This window comes from Equus quagga, chromosome 8, assembly GCF_021613505.1.
Source record: "Equus quagga isolate Etosha38 chromosome 8, UCLA_HA_Equagga_1.0, whole genome shotgun sequence".
NCBI lineage: Eukaryota > Metazoa > Chordata > Mammalia > Perissodactyla > Equidae > Equus > Equus quagga.
Genome location: NC_060274.1, coordinates 125992557 through 126011030, shown reverse-complemented (window position 1 = coordinate 126011030; position 18474 = coordinate 125992557). Strand labels below are relative to the sequence as shown.

At 47.6% G+C, this 18474-nt stretch overlaps 2 protein-coding genes across 2 annotated transcripts in view; one reads left to right on the top strand and one right to left on the bottom strand.

Annotated features, from left to right (window-relative positions):
- Nucleotides 1–3757: 3757 nt before the first annotated feature.
- LOC124243488 (zinc finger BED domain-containing protein 6-like) overlaps nucleotides 3758–18474 on the bottom strand; it is a 35825-nt gene continuing 21108 nt past the window's right edge. Inside the window, exons 5-6 of the transcript XR_006889686.1 lie at nucleotides 6640–6835; nucleotides 3758–3816 (exon numbers count right to left, since the gene is read on the bottom strand). The gene's annotated coding sequence lies outside the window, so the exon portion shown is untranslated. The remainder of the gene's footprint in view (nucleotides 3817–6639; nucleotides 6836–18474) is intronic.
- The window catches only part of RARRES2 (retinoic acid receptor responder 2), an 8692-nt gene continuing 5746 nt past the window's right edge, over nucleotides 15529–18474 (top strand). The window contains exons 1-4 of the mRNA XM_046669091.1: nucleotides 15529–15673; nucleotides 16596–16787; nucleotides 17036–17140; nucleotides 18121–18216. Of these exons, the coding sequence (XP_046525047.1) occupies nucleotides 16614–16787; nucleotides 17036–17140; nucleotides 18121–18216 (375 nt within the window). The 5' untranslated portion in view covers nucleotides 15529–15673; nucleotides 16596–16613. The remainder of the gene's footprint in view (nucleotides 15674–16595; nucleotides 16788–17035; nucleotides 17141–18120; nucleotides 18217–18474) is intronic.

The following is an 18474-nucleotide window of genomic DNA, read 5'->3' as shown; positions in this document are numbered from 1 at the left end:
GGCGGCCGGGGGCCTGACTCCGTTGCCATGGCGACCACAGCCTGGATTCTCCGGGACGGCCCGGCTCAAGTTTCCCGACCCTTTGTCCCGCCGGAGGACGAGCGGTCCTGGGCGACCGCGTGGCCAGAGTGTGGTCACTCGGCTAGACCGGGCCTCGCCGGCCTCTTACAGGCTCCCCGCCCCCGGGCCGCCCCCGCGCTCCGGCCGCCTGGCCCTTCGGCCGCGGGGTCTGGGCGCGCGGGCGCTCCCCCTGGCCGGGTCGGCGCGGCTGACCCGCAAGTCTGGCTTCTGGTTTGTTCAGAAGTGGAGAGAGAAAAGGCCCGACCGGGTGACCTTTGAGAAAGGAATGCCTTCGATTCCAGATCTTAGCAAGGAGCGGGCGGCCCGGCGCGGCGGGCGCGGGGGGCGTCTGGGCGGAAGCGCGCAGCAGGCGCGGGGCGAGCGCGGAGGCAGGTGCGAACCTGCGCCCGTGACTCACCGGCTAGCAGGTGGCCTTGGCTTCCAAACGAAGCACTTCCTGGCTTTTCCAGGCTAGCACCGTTTCACGTACTTTGATGCTTTTCAACAAAGGCAGTTTTTTAAGTGTACAATTGTTTTTAAAACACTTGAGAAATCTCTTGCATTAATAGGAAATAGAATATAAAAATCTCTCATACTTTTAGCTCCTCGAGTGAATTGTATTTAGTATTTTGGTACGTCTCCTCCCGTGTTTTGTCTATGCTTACCTATGCAGATCTCACATAGTGGCATAATGCCGTGCAAAGATGTACTCTGCCCTTTGCACTTAACAATACTGTGAATTTTCTCCCATGTTATTAGATAATCTTTTATGACGTGATTCTTAAAGCAGCATAAATGTACGAACAAATTGTTAATAAATTTTCCGGTTTTTATATCATTATAGATTCATCTTTTATTGCACATGCCTGATTGAAAAGTTCTACAAGTGGGGAACTGATAGGTCAAAGACAAAGTATATTTTTAAGTGTTTTCCAAATTATCTTTCAGGAAAGTGGATTCATTTTCCTTGAGAAATGCCCATTTTTCCATATCTTTGACCACGCAGGCTATTTTTTCAAATTTAAAGTCGTTACTTCTCATTGTTTTGAATTTAATTTCCTAGATTACTAGTTAGCTGACTTGTTTCACACAGTTTATCGCCTGTTTGTCTTGTCTTTGTTGTGAATTTGCTTATGGCCCCTCGCCCCCTTTTCTATTTGTCCATTTTTAAAAGTCAGGAGATTGGGTTTATTTCATGTTGTTGGGGTGACCTCCTTGTAAAGTAGGTGGTGTTCACGGTTTCTGCGTTTGGTGGTATATTTAGAGAGGCCACACCAACCTGCCCCACATTAGACTTTATATTTGTATTTTTATCAGAAAATGAGTTTTAATGCCAGTAATGTAAGTACCCCCCCTACTCACAGATTCCCTTTTTTTCCCACCAAAGCTTTCTTAGCGTCCATCACCCATTTCTTCTTCCCAAAGAAGTTTAGAATCGCTTGTCAATATTTTTAAATTTCTTCTTAGATTTCTTTTAAAAACCCATTTGAAGAGATGTAAGATCCGTGTCTTTCCACTTGTTTGGGTCTTACTTTACCGTACTCTCACGGTCCAGTTTCATTTGTAGATTAAATCTATAACTTTTATACTTTTCATATAGTAAAATTGGCAAATATGAAAAAACTCCTTTGTCAGATCATATGGTGTTTGGGGTTCAGAAAATATAGTCATAGCATATTGTAGAATACACATCAAGTTTGGTGATTGCAAAAGAATGGATTTTTCTATCATCAATGCTATCAGAAGATCCTCTGGTTTCTACCTAAATACTTAGTAATTGTAGTTAGTATTTAGAGTCCTTATCCTGTGTCAGACACAGGGGTGAACTCTCTATATACATATCTCATTTAACCCTCTTAACCCTAAGAAACATACTCTTCTAGTCTTCATTTTACAAATGAAACAACTGAGACTCGGAGATGTTAAGGAATTTGCCTAAGGCCACACAGCTGGATAGTGGCTGTTAGGAACCGTGTCCCATTCTTAACCCCTAAAGTTATGTGTGTGGGAGGAGCATCAAGTGTAATTGTGAAATACCTGTTAGTTCGGTGTACATGTGGAGCATCTTGTGCTGCTTGATAACTGCATTCCTGCAAGAGCCCTCCGGGGAATTCCTGCACAGACTCACAAAGCATCTTCATCTGTCCGTAACCAGTCTCTTGGCAGAAAGGCTTTTGGCTTAACCAAGACCCTAAACTACTCGCTCACTCCCCATCCCCCACTGGAAGAAATGTCTTCTCGCCCAGTCAGGAGATAACCACCTGCTGTAACTTCCTCTTTTGGCATAGCCAAAGGAAGCTAAGTATAGTATGTCTGGGCCTTTGCTCTGGAGAGAGACAATGAGTGGCAAAGGAGTTGTGAGGGATTCCTGAACCGTTATGGCAGCCAGAAATTCTAGGCCTTGGTATTTGGGACTTCACTCCTCAATGTGCCTTAGGGAGGGTGGGGCAGCAACCAGCCAAACGGCCCAGCCCAATGGAGATGGTCTCAGCTGTGGGAGGAAGATAGGCTGTACAGGGTATGGGACCCACTGGACAGCAAAAATTGAGAGGGCCCCTGGGGAGGGGGTGCATCTCCCCTCCAACAGTGCCTGCACCCCCCTACTGCATGAGACGGCAAAGCAGGTGGGCGTGCCAGGGATGAGGGGAACAGCGTCTCCAGAAACCCTCTATGGAGACGCCCAAGTGTTGTTTAGAAGCAGTCCTGTAGCTGCAAGAGGGAAAACTGCATCCACCTCTTACAGATGGCGTCCCAGTCCTCCCCACGAGACGCGCACATACATCCAACAAATATTTATTCAGTGCCCACCATCTGCCACTGTGTCAGGTGCTGGGCCTGATCGTGAGCCAGACAGAAGCGGTCGGTGCTGTTTTTCCACAGTGTGATGGGTGTTGAGAGGACTTTTAACCCTGGTTTAGCAATGGAAATTGCTCTTGGGTTGGTGCTGAATATGGGATAAAACCAGATGCTTGTTGACAATTTCTGAGTGATGACAGTTGAAAAGCTGGAGGAGACTAGGGAGCAAGAGAGAAGAGAGGGAAACTTCATTCTAATAGAACTTACTGTCACTATTGTGAATTCCTGCTTCCGACAGCATCCCAAAGGCAGATTTAGAAACTCACAAATCTGATACCAGCATTCGCAGGCGAGGCAGTGAGCAGGTACCACCTGGGAATGCCCCAGGTGGGCACAGTCACCTGTACGAGCTCACACAGCCCTCCATCCTATGAGCCCTCCCAGCATCCGGACCTGGAGAGAGAGTGGCTGAGGCCCAAAAAGAGGGAGGCCCTGACTGTCCGAGGCCAGCATCTTGGGTGAAAGTAGTCTTGCCAGGTCGTGGGGAAACTCTTCAGGAAAATATCAAAATGCTCCTACTTCTGCAGTTCTAAAAATATCCTTGCATGCATGAACACATGCAGAATGCATTGCTCCTGTAAGAGAGGACACTTTTTTGTTGCATATCTAGTTCCAGCAGTCTGTTTTTCTTTTCTTTTCTTTTTAAAGATTGGCCCTGAGCTAACATCTGTTGCCAATCTTCCTCTTTTTTTTTCTTCTCCCCAAAGCCCCCCAGTACATAGTTGTATGTTCTGGTTGTAGGTCCTTCTGGTTGTCCCATGTGACCGCCACCTCAGCATGGCCTCATGAGTGGTGCTAGGTCCACGCCCAGGATCCGAACCGGCGAAACCCTGGGCCACTGAAGCGGAGCTTGTGAACTTAACCACTCAGCCACGGGGCCAGCCCCAGGAGTCCATTTTTCTAAAAGAAAAAGAACATGGTTGGTCAAAAGGAAACCAGGCAGAGATCTCGGAGTTCCTGCAGCGAGCACCAAGGCTGAGGCCCCGCTCACCACTTCTCGCCTCTCACCACAGCCGCTGCGCCCCTGGCCCACTGCAGCCGCCACCTCCTACTCTCCCTGCCTCCTGTCTGGCTGCCATGGAGTCCAGTCTCCTGACCTAATGGAGCCTTTTAAATAGATCAGGTTGCTCACTTCACATTGTGAAATCATCGCAAACCGCTGCCACGGCCTCTAAGGTTCCACCCGGTCTAACCATGCCTCTCTAACTCCGTGTCCCTGAGGTCCTGCGGGATGCTCTGCACAGCCACAACAGCTCGTCCCCATCGTGGGGCCTTTGGAGCTGCTGTTCCGTCCACCTACAATGCTGTTCCTCCAGATCTCTATGGGAGTCAATCCCTCACTTTATCCAGATTCGGGCTCAAGTATCCTCTCTTCAAAACTCACTTCCCAATGGCCCTCTCTCCTCTCCACTCCCGCCTGTGCACTCATACCTCATGCCCGTGGCTGCTCTGACAGATGACCACAGACTTGGTGGCTAAGACAACACACATTTATTCTCTTACAGTTCTGGAAGCCCGAAGTCCAAACTCAGTTTCACTGGGCTGAAATCAAGATGTGGGCAGGGCCACGCTCCCTGCAGAGGCCCTGGGGAGAATCTGTTTCCTTGCCCTTTCCAGCTTCTAGAGCTACATTCCATGTGCTCCAGGGCTCAGGGCCCCCCCTCGCCTTCAAAGCCAGCAGTACCGCCTCCTGCTTCCGTCGTTGCCTTACCTTCTGTCTCTGCTATAGTCAGATCTCCCTGTGCCTCCCTCTTCCAAGGACACTCGTGATACATTTAGGGGCTACCCAGATAATCCAGGGTAATTGTAAGGGCGAATACAAATTAAAACTCAGAAAAATAAGTTTTAACACTCCCTGGTGCCACAAGGGAGACACTTTCCCCATAACCACCATCCCTTTCCTTTGAAAACCTGTCACTGTGCATTTTTCTCTGCCCCTCTGAGATGTCTGTAAATCTTTTTAAAAGCTCAATAAGCCTCTTGCCAGCTCCACACCCTGGGACTGTCCTCTCAGGACCTGGGAGCCAGCTCTTTGAGATGTAACCATCAAGGGAGATAGTGCCCTGTCTCCAAGCCCCCGTGGCGCCTGGCCCAAGCCGCAAAACCACCACCTGTCGTAAGGACAGGACAAGCGTGTTTCTCCTTTGGAGAAAGGCAACCCGCTAACACAGGTGGTCACCCCAATTACCTCGTGAATTTGGGATGAACTGTGTGTGCAAATGGCGCCGTCAGGTCCTCCCACCTGAGGACCAGGTACGGCTTATCTGGGGAAGGTGTGTGGGGGCTGCATCTGCTGTGCTGTATAACAGGGCGAGATTTCTTTCCGTCTTTGCAGTCTCTTAGGGGATGGCCGGTGATGTGCCTCTCATTCTGGTGTAATGCTTATTCAATTAAAAAAAAACTGTTTTCTTTCTCTTCTACCTTTATGGGGAGCTTTTCTGGGCTGGCAGGAGATTTTGTTTTTAATTATTTTCCCCAACATAATCTCCTCATCTCAAAATTCTTAGCTTAATCACATCTTCAGTGCCTTTTGCCATATAAGGTAACAGGCACAGTGCAGGGATTAGGGCCTGGACAGGCATTAGGGCCGTTATTCAGCCCACCACCCACTCCTACCCCATCATCTTTCAGCCCCCCTACTCAGCTTTATTGTTTTCATAGCCCTTATCACCTACTTGAAATTATTTAGATAGTTATTCATTTAGAGGGCTTTTGTGTAGTTACCCACCACAATAGAAGTCACAGGAAAGTAGGGATTGGCCTGTTTAACCATCATATATTCAGCCCCTAGAAAGGTGTCAGGCCCACGGAAGGTGCTGAGTAAGTGTTTGTGGCCCACATGCAGAGGAAATGTATGGAACCAAGGATCCCTTGCTTACACGAGTGGCTCAGAGCACACCGAGGGCCTGAGCAGCAGGCTGAGCCACTTGTTTACCAGGAAACTGTAAACTCTCTTCCCTTGGCTACTGCTTATTAAACAGATGGTGGGAGTCCAGCAGGGCTTCTAGTGAAAGAAAATACCACTTTGTCTTATAGAAAAATTCAAATCAGTATGTGAATGAGGCAAAGAGCAGGAACCTGGAAGAAAACTTGTGTCTCCAACTCTCCCACTTGAAGGTCTGATTGTAGGCAGCAGTGCCTCAAACTTATTCGTTTGTCTGGAACATTATTCCATGATAACTGGAATGCAGGAGCCTTTAGGGAACCTCTGGCTGTGAGGGGACTGACGTGGCCAGAGTCACATGCTCGGCCAGGAGGGCACCCGGCTCCCTGGCGCCCGCATTCACCACCACTTGCTGATTGGCTCTTAGGACCATACGTTGCCAGGAAAAGCTGCAACAAATCATCTCGGTGTCTCAGCCAAGAGGAAAGTACTTGACTTGACCTAGAAATCTACAGTTCTCCCCCTCAAGGTCAAATCTCATCTATCATTCCAATACTACGTCTTTTAACTCCAGGCTGGCATCAGATTATATCTTCTTCAACTTAATTCAAAGATGGATTTAGAAGCCAGTGTGTATCTGTTCTTGGCTTAAAATCTACTAAAAGCCAAGCTTGATTTGGAAACACGAGGCAATTCCAAACAGAGTCTCTGCAAAGTCGTTGCAATTTAGCAGAAGCAGGTGTGTTTTCAAGCGTTCTGGCTCCCGTGAGTGGCCTGTGCAGCTGTTTGTGAACACCATCTGCACATGTTTACCAAATAACAAAAATACTACCTCTAACCTTAGGTCATTGCAACCCAGACCCCTCTCGAATAAAACCACGTGGTGACTTGGAGGAATCAGAGTGTAAACCTGGCTTCAACTCAGTGCCTTCTGATCGGCTCCAAGACCAAATCTGGGTCACAGTTAAATTCGGTGCCTTGAGAGTCAGCCAGTGAAGTCGCAGATGTTCTCAGAAGTTGTTTGCCTTCTCTGTCCTGAAACATGAAAAGAGAGTTTCCTCTTAACGGAATTAACATTTATTTTTTGGATGTTATTAGAAATTACACAATAACACATTTAATGACTACATAGTAACATTCTATTAAATTACTACATTCAACAAATAATATACTAAATTTAATTTCATAGCATCCAAACTACTCTAAGTGCCTTCCATGGGCTGAGCTGCTGTGTGTTATCTGTGCCTGCGCTGGTTCACAGTTCTAACAAATACGCATATGGTGTATAAAACCATTGCAACAAATTGGCATGATTTATGGGGCAGATGGAGTTAAGAGAAGTTCTCGGGTTAAACCAGGAATCAAAAGTGATTATAGGCTACCGCAAGTATGTAACGAAAATAATTCCACGGCCTTGTTATTTGAAAAAATAGAGAATTTGCCAAGTTTAAAGAGCGAAGAACCTAGTTTGCGCTCACTATCTCCCTCTAGTGGTGGATCCTTGAGTGAGGTTTAAAGGGATCTGTTGGACGTTCAGCTTGGTATCTGCCGTCTGACCACTTTGTTTAGGAAAATATTTTGCACTCATGAGACTGACTCTTTACATGTGCTTTATAAAGGTGCAAATTCCTTGTATTAGTCTGCTGAATTTCCTTGAAAGAATAATTGTAAGTTTCACAATGTTAATGGTATGTTAGTTGATGTTCAGGTGCACCCACTGATTGAAATCTGAGTTTCATTTCCTGCCACATTAAAACATGAAAAATGGCATCATGGTTTCTTATCTTCTCTTGAAGATAAATAATAGGATTCATATGTTTAGTCTCAATAAGGCAATTTTAACTCTTTTTAAGCTTGGTATTAGCCATCCTGACCTTGTTCTTCGGCTCACAAAGCACCTGATTATTGTGTGACACAGACCAAATCTGGACTTTTTAAATGATCAGGTCAAGTGCCTAGCACCACGTCTTGGGAAGGACTCCTCTGTGTGTGTGTGTGTTTGTGTATATTTGCTGAGATTGCATAACAGAGCACCACACGCTGGGTGTCTTAGACATTTCTTCTCTCAGTTCTGGAGGTCGGAAGTCCAAGGTCAGGGTGTCAGGAGGGTTGGTGCTTCTGAGGCCTCTCTCCGTGGTTTGTTGATGGCGGTGTTCTCCCTGTGTCCTCAGCTGGTCTTCCTTCTATCTGTGCACTAATCTCCCCTTACGAGGACACCAGTCATACTGGATTAAGATCCATCCATATGACTTCATTTTACCTTAATAGCTCTGTAAAGTCCGTGTCTCCAAATCCAGTCACACTCTGACGGACTGGGGGTTAGGACTTCAACATATGGATTTTAGGGGCGCACAGTTTACCTCATAACTACAACTATATAGACAGATAGATAGGCATTTTTCTTTTTAAGTAACTCACAGACTGGTTAAACATGGTGGATTACACACGTGTTCGTCCCCATCCCTTCCAAAACTCCATTGAAAAACAGTAAAGGAATAAAAAGGTATAAATGCACAGGGGAAAGAAGATGGGAGAGGGGACAACAGTGGACAAGACACATGACACGTTTTATAAGATGGGGGGAAGGACCAGCGGTAAATAACTGAGCCGAGCAGAGTTCCTGGGGAGGGCAGGGGTGATCGATGGGGATCAAGAGACTTAATCCACTGAACCCTGAGAAGGCTCTGGGCCGGAAGGCAGCAGGCGCACGGGAGACAAGGACGAGGCTGGGGGCATCTGAGGAACATCTCCACCCCTCCACCACTGCCGGGACCAAAGGCTCGACTCTGTGGAAATGGACTCAGGTAAGGGCAATGGCCAGAACGAAAACAGGAGGGGAGAGTCAAAGTCCCCAGGCTAATGGTCACTCTCAGCCTGCTGACCCCACTTGGCACCCTGCACACATCCAGCCAGGCTCTACTCACAGGCAAAAGCTCAAAGGTCTCTTCTTTGAACAAACTGTGTAGCTCTGAAGAAAAGACCTATAAATAATATCAATATTTAGGATCATTCAAACGAACAGACAAAAAACCAGGCTACGACCTGATCAACTTACATTGCAGACCACAACCGACAAGGCCCCAAACCTCCCACAAAGCTTTCAATCGGGCGTTTGAGGAATGCCTCCAACATGAAAGACCAAAACCACAAACAGAAATAAGGAGCAGACAGAACTTTCCAAAAAGAAATGCTATATTTACAGGATCCTATTTTTATTTATTTTTATTTTTCCTCCCCAAAGCCGCAGTACATGGTTGTATATCCTAGTTGTCAGTCATTCAGGATGGTATTTTTAAACAGGAAAGAGCCTTTTGATGTTTTTTTAAACTCATAATTGAAATTTCAACTTACAAATTCAATAAAAGTTTTGGAAAATAAGGTCAAGAATATCTCTCAAATTACTAAAATCAGAAATGAAAGTAGGACATTGTTATCGAGTCTGCAGAAATAAAAAGTATTATAGGAGAATTCTATGACCAATTGTACACCAACAAATTGGATGACCTAGATGAAATGGGCAAAATCTAGAAACACAACACCTACCAAGACTAAGTCACAACGACACAGAAAATCTGAACTGACCTGCAACGAGCAAGGAGACTGAGTCAGGGATCAAAAACCTCCCAACAAAGAAAAGCCCAGGACCAGACGGCTTCACTGCTGACTTCCACCAGTCCTTCTCAGGAGGGAACACTTCCTAACTCATTCTACGAGGTCAGCTGAAAAGCTATTTGAAATTCTTTGTCTTTAAAGGTTGTGCTGCCACTATTTTTCCGAAATTTGGTATTTGTCTTCTGAGTTTTTATGCTGATTTTTTTTTTTATCACGGAGAAACATTTGATAATCATGTAGTCAAATTCATCAATCTTTCCTTGTATGACATTTAGGTATTGTGTTACACTTCCCCAGTATGAAATTATTCAGCAGATAAACAAACAAAATCCTCATATTGTCATCTGGTACATTTAATTATTTCATTCATCTGGAATTTATTATATTATAAAAAGTGAGGTAGGGCACCAACATTATTCTTTTTTCCCCACAAGGCTAGCCATATGTCCCAACAGCATTTCTTGGCTAACACATCTTTTTCCTAGATGTGAAGTGGCAGCTTTATCATACATAAAGTTCCCATAGATATTTGCATCTATTTCTGATGTTCCTATTCTGTTCCATTGATTTATTTGTCTATTCATTTGTTAATACCACAGTTTTAATTATTTTAGATTTTTAATATGTTTTAATATCTAACAGGACATCTGGGCATCTAATAGGCCAACATTACTCTTATTTTCATAATATTTCTGGCTATTCTTGCTTTTTTATTTTTCCATATTAATGTTGGAATCAATTTGTCTTTTCTTGTTAAGTTTCAATATTAATTTACATCTTTATAATATTGATTCTTCCTATCTATTTATTTCAGGTTTCTTTTATATCCTTCAGTATCATTTAAAAATTTTCAATACTCTTTGTGTTTTTTATTAAGTTCATTCCTAGAAATTTAACCTTTTTTGTTACTGTTAATGGGATTTTTAAAAATTATATTTTCTAATTCTTTTGTGTATAGGAAGCCTATTGATTTTGTATATTAATTCCATATTCTGTCACTTACTAAATTTTCTTATTGTTTCCAATGATCTATTCCTATTAATTCTCTTGGATTTGACAGGTGTACAATCCTATCATTTGCAAATAGTGATATTTTTCACTTTACCTTCCAAAACCTTTTATCATCGCTTTTTCATGCTTGCCTAATTACATTGGCTGGTATTTCTAGAAAAATGTACAATAATAGTAATAGAAGACGTCCTTTTCTTGATCCTGAATTTGATGGGAATGTTTTTTATTCTTCACCCTTAAGTATGTTGGTGTATGTGTGTGTATATATATATATATATATATATATAATATATATATGTATATGTTGGTATACTTAATATATAATAATATATATATGTTAAGCATATGTTAAGTATGTTGATATATATATATAATTATGTTAGGTATGTTGGTATATATATAATTATGTTAGGTATGTTGGTGTGTATATATATATAATTATGTTAAGAAGGTGTTTATAATTTCCTATGTTATCAAAAGGTTTATTTTTTAATTAGAAGAGGATATTGAATTTTCTTGAATGTTCTTTCAGGATCTTTAGCAATGATTATATGAGGAGGTTTTTTTCTCCTTTGAGGGATTAATATGGTATCTTATATTAATGGATTTCTTCAAATTTCTTTTCTAACTCATGTTTTATTTTTATTTGTTTCTTCCTTTTCCTTTCCATGAGTTTAGTTAGTTCTTTTCTTAGTTTCTTGAGTTAACACATAATTCATTTATTTTCATCTTTTTAAGTAAAAAAGAAGTAATTCGTACTTCTTGAGATATGGCTCATTGATTCTGATATATAGTGTTTTCATTATTATTTTTAGGAATTCTGCAATTCATTTTTCTTCCTCTTTGACCCAAGAATTATTAAAAGAGGTATTTTGGTTATTTTTATTGCCAAGTGGTATGATTTTTTGTAATTTCTAGTTTTATTATTAATGTCTTTTTCAACAATCAAGTTAATGAAAGATATAAGAATCACATGTTGTGATTAAAAGCTGAACATCAGGATTTAGCATCAGAAGATATGACTTTTCAAGCTCTTTTCAGGACCACCCTGCCATTCCTGCAAACAGCCCCTGGGCATGTTCTTAGTCACAAAGAGCTAAGTTTCCATCTCAGAAACATGGAAACTAAGGCATGCAGTCAATTCTAGGGCAATCCATGAGACAGAATTCCTTGTGCATCCCTCTTTATATTCTGAAATTTGTTTTCAATAAATGAACCAAAGGAAAGACACTTCCCCGATGCAAAAAGAAAGGAAGGAAGGGATGGAGGGAGGGAGGAAGGACACACAGGAAGGAGCATCCTGTGGAAGGCAGAGTCCCCGCCCCACTGCAGATGTCCTGCCTGGGAGGGCTCTGGGCCCGGGCCTAGCAAGGGGTCCTCTGGGGCTGGGTGGCACATGCCTCCCCGCATCTAGCCCCACCTTTTGCTGCTGTCCCCTCCAATCTCCCCAGTTCCCGTCTGATTCCATTCCCTCCCATCTCAGAAACCTTGCGCTATTGATTACTCCTCTTTTATCTAATTAAAACAAAACAAATCACACCCTCTCTTGACCCAGGCTCTCCCCAGCCCCTCCAGCTGTTACCTTCTTTCTCCTTCCCCTCACAGCCAAATGTCTCGGAAGTGTTGACCACGCTTTCAGCTCGGTTGCCTCCCTCTCTGGTCTTCTCCACACCTTCAGTGTTGCTTCTGCACCCACCCCCCACTGAGACAGCTCGGGCTAAGGTCCCTGGATGCATTCAGTCCTGTGGTTTCAGTGGTCAGCTTACTGGGCCTCTGAGCACTCAGTGCCGGCTGAGCCTCCTCCTCAGAACCTCCTTTTCAGGCTCCTGTGACACCTGATCTCCTACCACCTGGGCAGGCTAGTCCCTGCTCCCGTCCGAATCTCTCTGCTCTGACTTCCACCTCCACGCAGAGGATGCAGAATTTCCCATCTGCAGCCAGGGCTCTCCATGAGCCCTGCTCACTCAACATCTCCACTCACACGTCCCACAAACACTCAAATGTCTCTCCTCAGGGCCTCCCCCTCCCGTGTCCCCCTCTCCCTGAGGGCCACCACCATCCCCAAGGTTGTGCAAGTCAGAAACCTGGAATTCACTCCTGCTACCCGTCTCCATCATGCCCACGTTCCACCTATCCCCACACCCTGCTGCTTGTATCTCCTCGATATTTCTGTTAGCTTCTACTTTTCTCCATCTTCCCTGCCCCCATTTTGTCCCAGCCACATTCATCTTTCACCCGGACAACGGCAATTGTCTCCTCCCCAGGTCGTCCTGCACCCAGACCTGTCTCCTCTCACTCACTCACCACACAACTGCCAGAGTGAGCTTTCAAAAATGCTATTTGTCTTGTGACTTTAAGAGTTTTTAAAATTATTTATATATATATAATATTTTTTTTTTTTTGAGGAAGATTAGCCTTGAGCTAACTGCTGTCAATCCTCCTCTTTTTGCTGAGGAAAATTAGCCCTGAGCTAACATCCGTGCCCATCTTCCTCTACTTTATACGTAGGACACCTGCCACAGCATGGCATGCCAAGCGGTGCCATGTCCGCACCCGGATCTGAACCAGCAAACCCCGGGCCACCGAAGTGTAATGTGCGAACTTAATTGCTGCACCACCAGGCTGGCCCCCCCCCCAATTTTTATATTTTAATAGACAAATTATCCACAAGGTATGAAATTTTGAAAGCACCAAAGGTACACTGTTTTCCTCTCTCCTGTTGCCCCAGCAAGGCAGTTCCTCTCCTCAGAGGCAACCACTGTTACAAGTTTCTTGTTTTTCCTTCTGGAAATATTCCATGCATTTATGAACAGATATGGTACCCATGATTCATAATGAGCATCTGACATGTGGTTAGTGTGATTGAGGGACTGGAGATTTAAAACAAGAGACTAATGTTTCCCGTGTTGCTTCATCCCACTGTCTGATGCACACTGAAAATATCTGTGCTCACTTTTCTGAACAGACTCTATGCAAGTGTCATGCACGCAGTTGTTAAAATTGTTCAGTGTTTAAGTGCAAGTGCTATGAAACATTACCAGGTTATGGGACTGTTGAAAGTAGCAGAAGACAATGAATTTAATAATCTTTTCTTTGCCAGTGCACGTTGGTCGAGTCATGGAAGGGTTTTACCAAGATTTACCGTACTGTTAACTCCACGATTTTCTTGAAACAGAAAAATGCTAACCAAATATTCAATAATGAAAGATTTAAAAAAGTCAGTGTAAGTTTTCTCACCAATATCACATTTATCAAAGTAAATTTGAAGCTCTAAGGAAAGGAAAAGTTCATCTGTGACCCAGCCAGACAAATATAAGAATCTCAAATTAAATCTTTTAATAATAATGAGCAATAGTTAGAATTTTACACACTTTTCTCATACAAATCAATATGTAAAGGATTTTAATTGTAATAGCCTTATGTAAATTGGCTATAAAAATTACAAGAAAAATTTGAAGACTACTTTGTTGATATTGATAAATTTGGTTTTGAATTTGTGTTAATTATACTGAGTTAACACAAGAGCTAGTGAATTGACTTAACTTGAACAGGCGTGGTTTGAAACTGATATGCTTTTTCTTCAAGGTCACATCAGTTCTTCTAAAAACCATAAACGAGTTTTTGTCCCTGTGGTTGTGAATATTAAAGGAAAACATCTTGGTACTCGGCTCAGTTACTGGAACTTTGAAATCAGTTTGGAACCCCTCAGATATGTGAATCTCCACCTCCCAATGGAGGTGATGCCCAGGAGGATCACTGGGTGATGCCCAGGAGGATCACTGACCATCATCAAATGGCTCAGCCCTGGTGCTGCTCCCCTGGGCTGGAACATGTCCCCTGGAGCTAAGCTCGCAATTGTGCACTAAGTGGCCGGGACATACCCCCACCTGTGACTGCCTGCCAGAGGGCCACCCACCTCTCTAAGTGCCCGCCTCACCTTTCCTTCCCCCAAAGGGGATTCTGTCTGGCATGTGACCTATGACGTATTTGCATATAGCCCCAGGGTCTCCTTCCTTGCCAACTGCCAGCATCCTGCTCCAGCCCCCCTCCCTCAGGCAGGCCTGATGCAGCCCCCTGGCCCGCCCCCACAGAAGGCAGGAGGACCTGCCTGCTTTCCTCGGCTCAAGTCCTACCTTGTCCCGGGAGTTTTCTCTGGTCACCCATGCCCAGGACATTCCCCCAGGATGGGGCCCTGGGCTGGGAACTGTCTTCTGTGTCTGCATGTAACCCCACCTAGAGCTCCTAGAGAACCACCATCCTGTCTCTCCTCTCTGCTTAACGGTAGTCGACAGCTCACAGGTGGGAATGAAATGCTGACGATGGGATTCCAGGCACCAGAACTAGCTAACTGAAGCCACGGATCTCTCCCGTGCCCCTAAAGCACATTGCAAAGTTCTCAGCTCCAGTGGAGAATGCTGGCAGAGGTGAGCAGGGAAGGGAAGAAAACCTTGGGCCATCAGTCACTTTCCATCAATCTCCTCCTTCAATCCTCACAACAACCCCTTATGGCAGGGTTTCTGGTCCCCACCTTGCAGAGAGGAAGCAGAAGTGCCAGGGCTTTGGGAACTTAAATGAGATCCTCTACTTTGGGTCATTAGCATAGGGCCTGGAACCAGAGAAATGGCCATGTTTGCTGGTGACAGAAGGTGTCGGACAAGACATCCTCTCTAAAGGAGACGCCTTCCTTCTCAGTGCAGCTTTGGGGTTTGGGAGGCGGACTCCTCAAGATCTCATCTGATTTGAGGATATCTGTATTTCTGGGAAGAATTTCCTGAAACGACTGTCCTGGGGACGCCGGGGACTGGTGACCGTGGAAGGGCCTAAGAATAAGGCAGCCCTACCTGGAGACAGAGTGGTGGAGAGGGCAATCCCATGTCCCGAGGAGATGAGGCCCGCGGTCGCCGTTCGCCGAAAGCTTGGGCTCCTCGGCCAGCGGGAGGAGGGAAGGGCGGCCCCGCCAGGGTCAGGGTCAGGGTCAGGCGGCTGGACCGAGGGGGGCAGGCAGGCGGGTGGGATGGGGAGGGAAGGCGCTGGAGGGCAGCCGCCCGGAGGCCGGTCCTGACCGGGTGGGGAGGAGCCTTAGCCGTGCCGGGAGCTGGAGGGGCCCAGGAGGTGGGAGTGGGAGGAGATGGAGGCCGACCCGCGCGAGGGAGGGGCGGTGCGCGGGCGGGGGACCGGGAAGAGGCTGAGCGCCTGGCCCAGAGTCAGCAGCGGGGAGTGTCGGAGAGACCCCAAAGCTCCGGAAAGGAGGTGAGGACAGGAGTGGGGGCGTCGGGCAAAGGGCGAAATTGGTCACCTTGTCCGGGAGACCTTGCTAAGGCAACACCCTGGTGTCTTCACTGAGGGGGCCTCAGTTTCCACATCTGTGGCTTTCTGGTCCTAAGACTACCGGTAAAGACAGAGTCCTGGGGAGGGTCCACCCCTCAGGCAACCCAATTATGGATTAGGGGATCCGATCAGAAGGGCTGGGAGGGGTGGTAGGGAAGGCCCCAGAAAAAAAGTCAAGGGAGGGAGAGTCTGCCTGAAAAAGAAAGCAAGGTATGGGGTCTAGGGGAGACCCCGATTTGGACGGGCAGCCCTAGGCAGGGAGGGTTAAGCAACCCCCACCCGCCTTGTTCCCCAGTGGTTCATTCTGACCCGTCTGTGGGCCCCTCCCACGTGTTTACGTCCTCCCCAAAAAATTCAGCCTCCTGTCCCTCCTCTGCCCCACTCCTCCCTCTCCCCAAGTTAGCCTGGGGGGCAGGGGGGTGAGGGCCAGGGGCTGGGACCCCAGGAACCACTGACAGAGTGGGGAGGGGGAAGCCACCGGGAGAGGCGTAGGTGGGGGGAAGCAGAGGCTCTGGGGGCAGCGGGCAGGAGAGGGGGTCAGAGTCACAAGGGGAGAGAGAGTGGGCCAGAAAAGGGGGGAAAGGCTGCAGTGGCCACAGGACCGCTTCCCAGGCTGTTGAGGACGGAAGGACTCAGCACCTCCCCAGAGAGCGGTGGGGGGCAGGGTGGGGCAGAGCAGTAGGACCAGGGAGATTCCAGGGAATCTCAGCAAAGGGCCAAAGCCCGCCCCTCCGCCTCCCCCCAGGGCTCAGCCCAGTGTGCACCCCCCTCAGCCTCAGGGCCAGGGAGTGGGGGCCTCCGCTGGCAGGCACAAAGACCTGAGGATCGCACACACCCTTTGCAGGGTGACTGAGGTGAAGCCATGTGGCGGCTGCTGATCCCACTGGCCCTGTGGCTGGGCACGGCACGCCTGGGCAGGGCGGAGCTCACGGCGGCCCAGCACCGGAGCCTGCAGGTGGCCCTGGAGGAGTTCCACAAGCACCCGCGTGTGCAGTGGGCCTTCCGGGAGACCAGTGTGGACAGTGCCACGGACACGGTTAGCAGCACGGCCCAGGGAGGGGAGGGGGTAGGGCCACACCCCAGGACACCAGCACAGTCCCAGGAAGCCAGTGCAACAGTGCTTGGACTCTGGGAGCACCAAGCTCTCCGGAGAAAGACCACCACCCCAGCCACCTCCTCAGATGTGCTGTTTCACTGTGGGGACGAGGGGGAGATCACATCCAGGAACTGCCCTGTCCGCTCAGCTGGCTGCTGGCCTTCCTCTGTCTGTCTGTCTGTCGGCAGCCCTTCCTGGCGGGGACCTTTGTGAGGCTGGAATTTAAACTCCAGCAGACGAGCTGCCAGAAGAAGGACTGGAAGAAAGTTGAGTGCCGAGTCAAGCCCCATGGGGTGAGTGAAGGCCCCTGTGTGTGATGGGCACGTGCCCGTGTGAGTGTATACAACTGGGGTTTAGTAGGAGACCCAGTGAGAAGCCCTGAGGTCAGAGACCCCACTGTGGAGCAGCCACCCCAGAAGTTGAGCTGGCTCAGTCGGAGCCTGTGGTTGTGAGGGTTGTGATGGTTGGTGGTGGGCTGGGGGCCTGGACAGGCCGGAGGGGGCAGGGTTGGGCTAGCCCTCCGAGGATGTTTGTTCTTCAGAGTGGGTCCACCTTCCATCTGAGTTCCTCTCTCAGGCTTCAGGTCACTGGTGGGAGAAGCCCATGGTGTGAGGTTAGTTTGGCCCTCACCCCAAGCCTGGTGAATTCCCCATTTTCTGAGAGTCTTCAAGTGGAGACGGCCCAGCCTGGGCTGACTGATAACAGGGGTGGACTATAATGAGCCACCTTGGGGACAAAATCGCTGCCATGAGGGAGACCCCGAGGCTGGGAGTGCAACCATCGGATCTGGACTCTAGTCCCGGCTCTGCCCAGCACCAGCCCTGTGGCTATGTAGGTTCTTTGGAGGCCCCAGTTCCCTCCATCTGGTAAAGGAGGGCCTGGATTACACTGTGGTTTTCCAGACTTTATGACAGGACCCTTGTGGTCAAATCAAATCTTACAAGAAAATGCAAATCAATATAATAGGTGATTTAGCATCTAGCAGAGTGGCTCTGGTGGAAGTAAGGCAGGGTGGACCCATCTGGGGGAGAAGTCCTGCCTACACAGACACACACTCACACACACTCACACACGCACAAAGTTGCACAGTTTGGAAATTGCAGGATGGTTCACTTCTAAAATTTCCCAGTCCGAGGGTGGGCTGCACCTGACACCAGCTTGCCTGTGTCTGCCTGCCCCTCCGCTCTAGAGCCTGCCAGGGGCCACGATCCCCACCGCAGGCGGCCTCCAGCTTCCACCCTCCCCTCTCCTGACCCTATGCCTCCCTCCCCAGAGGAAGCGGAAATGCCTGGCCTGCATCAAGCTGGACTCTGAGAATAAAGTCCTGGGCCGGATGGTCCACTGCCCCATAGAGACACAGGCTCAGCTGGTAAGAGTGGGCAGAGGAGGAAGAGGAGAGGTTAGGGAGGGGGCTGGTAAGATGGATAGAAGCTGGGCCTGTGGGAGAGGTCAGAGGCAGAAGCCTGGATGGAGGAGTGAGGAGGGGAGGAGGGGAGAGGAGGGGGAAGAAGGTAAAGAGGGGGTGAGGAGGGGAGAGGAGGGTGAGGAGTGGAGGAGGGGGATGAGGAGTGGAGGAGGGGGATGAGGAGGGGAGAGGGGTGAGGAGGGGAGGGGGTGAGGAGGGGGG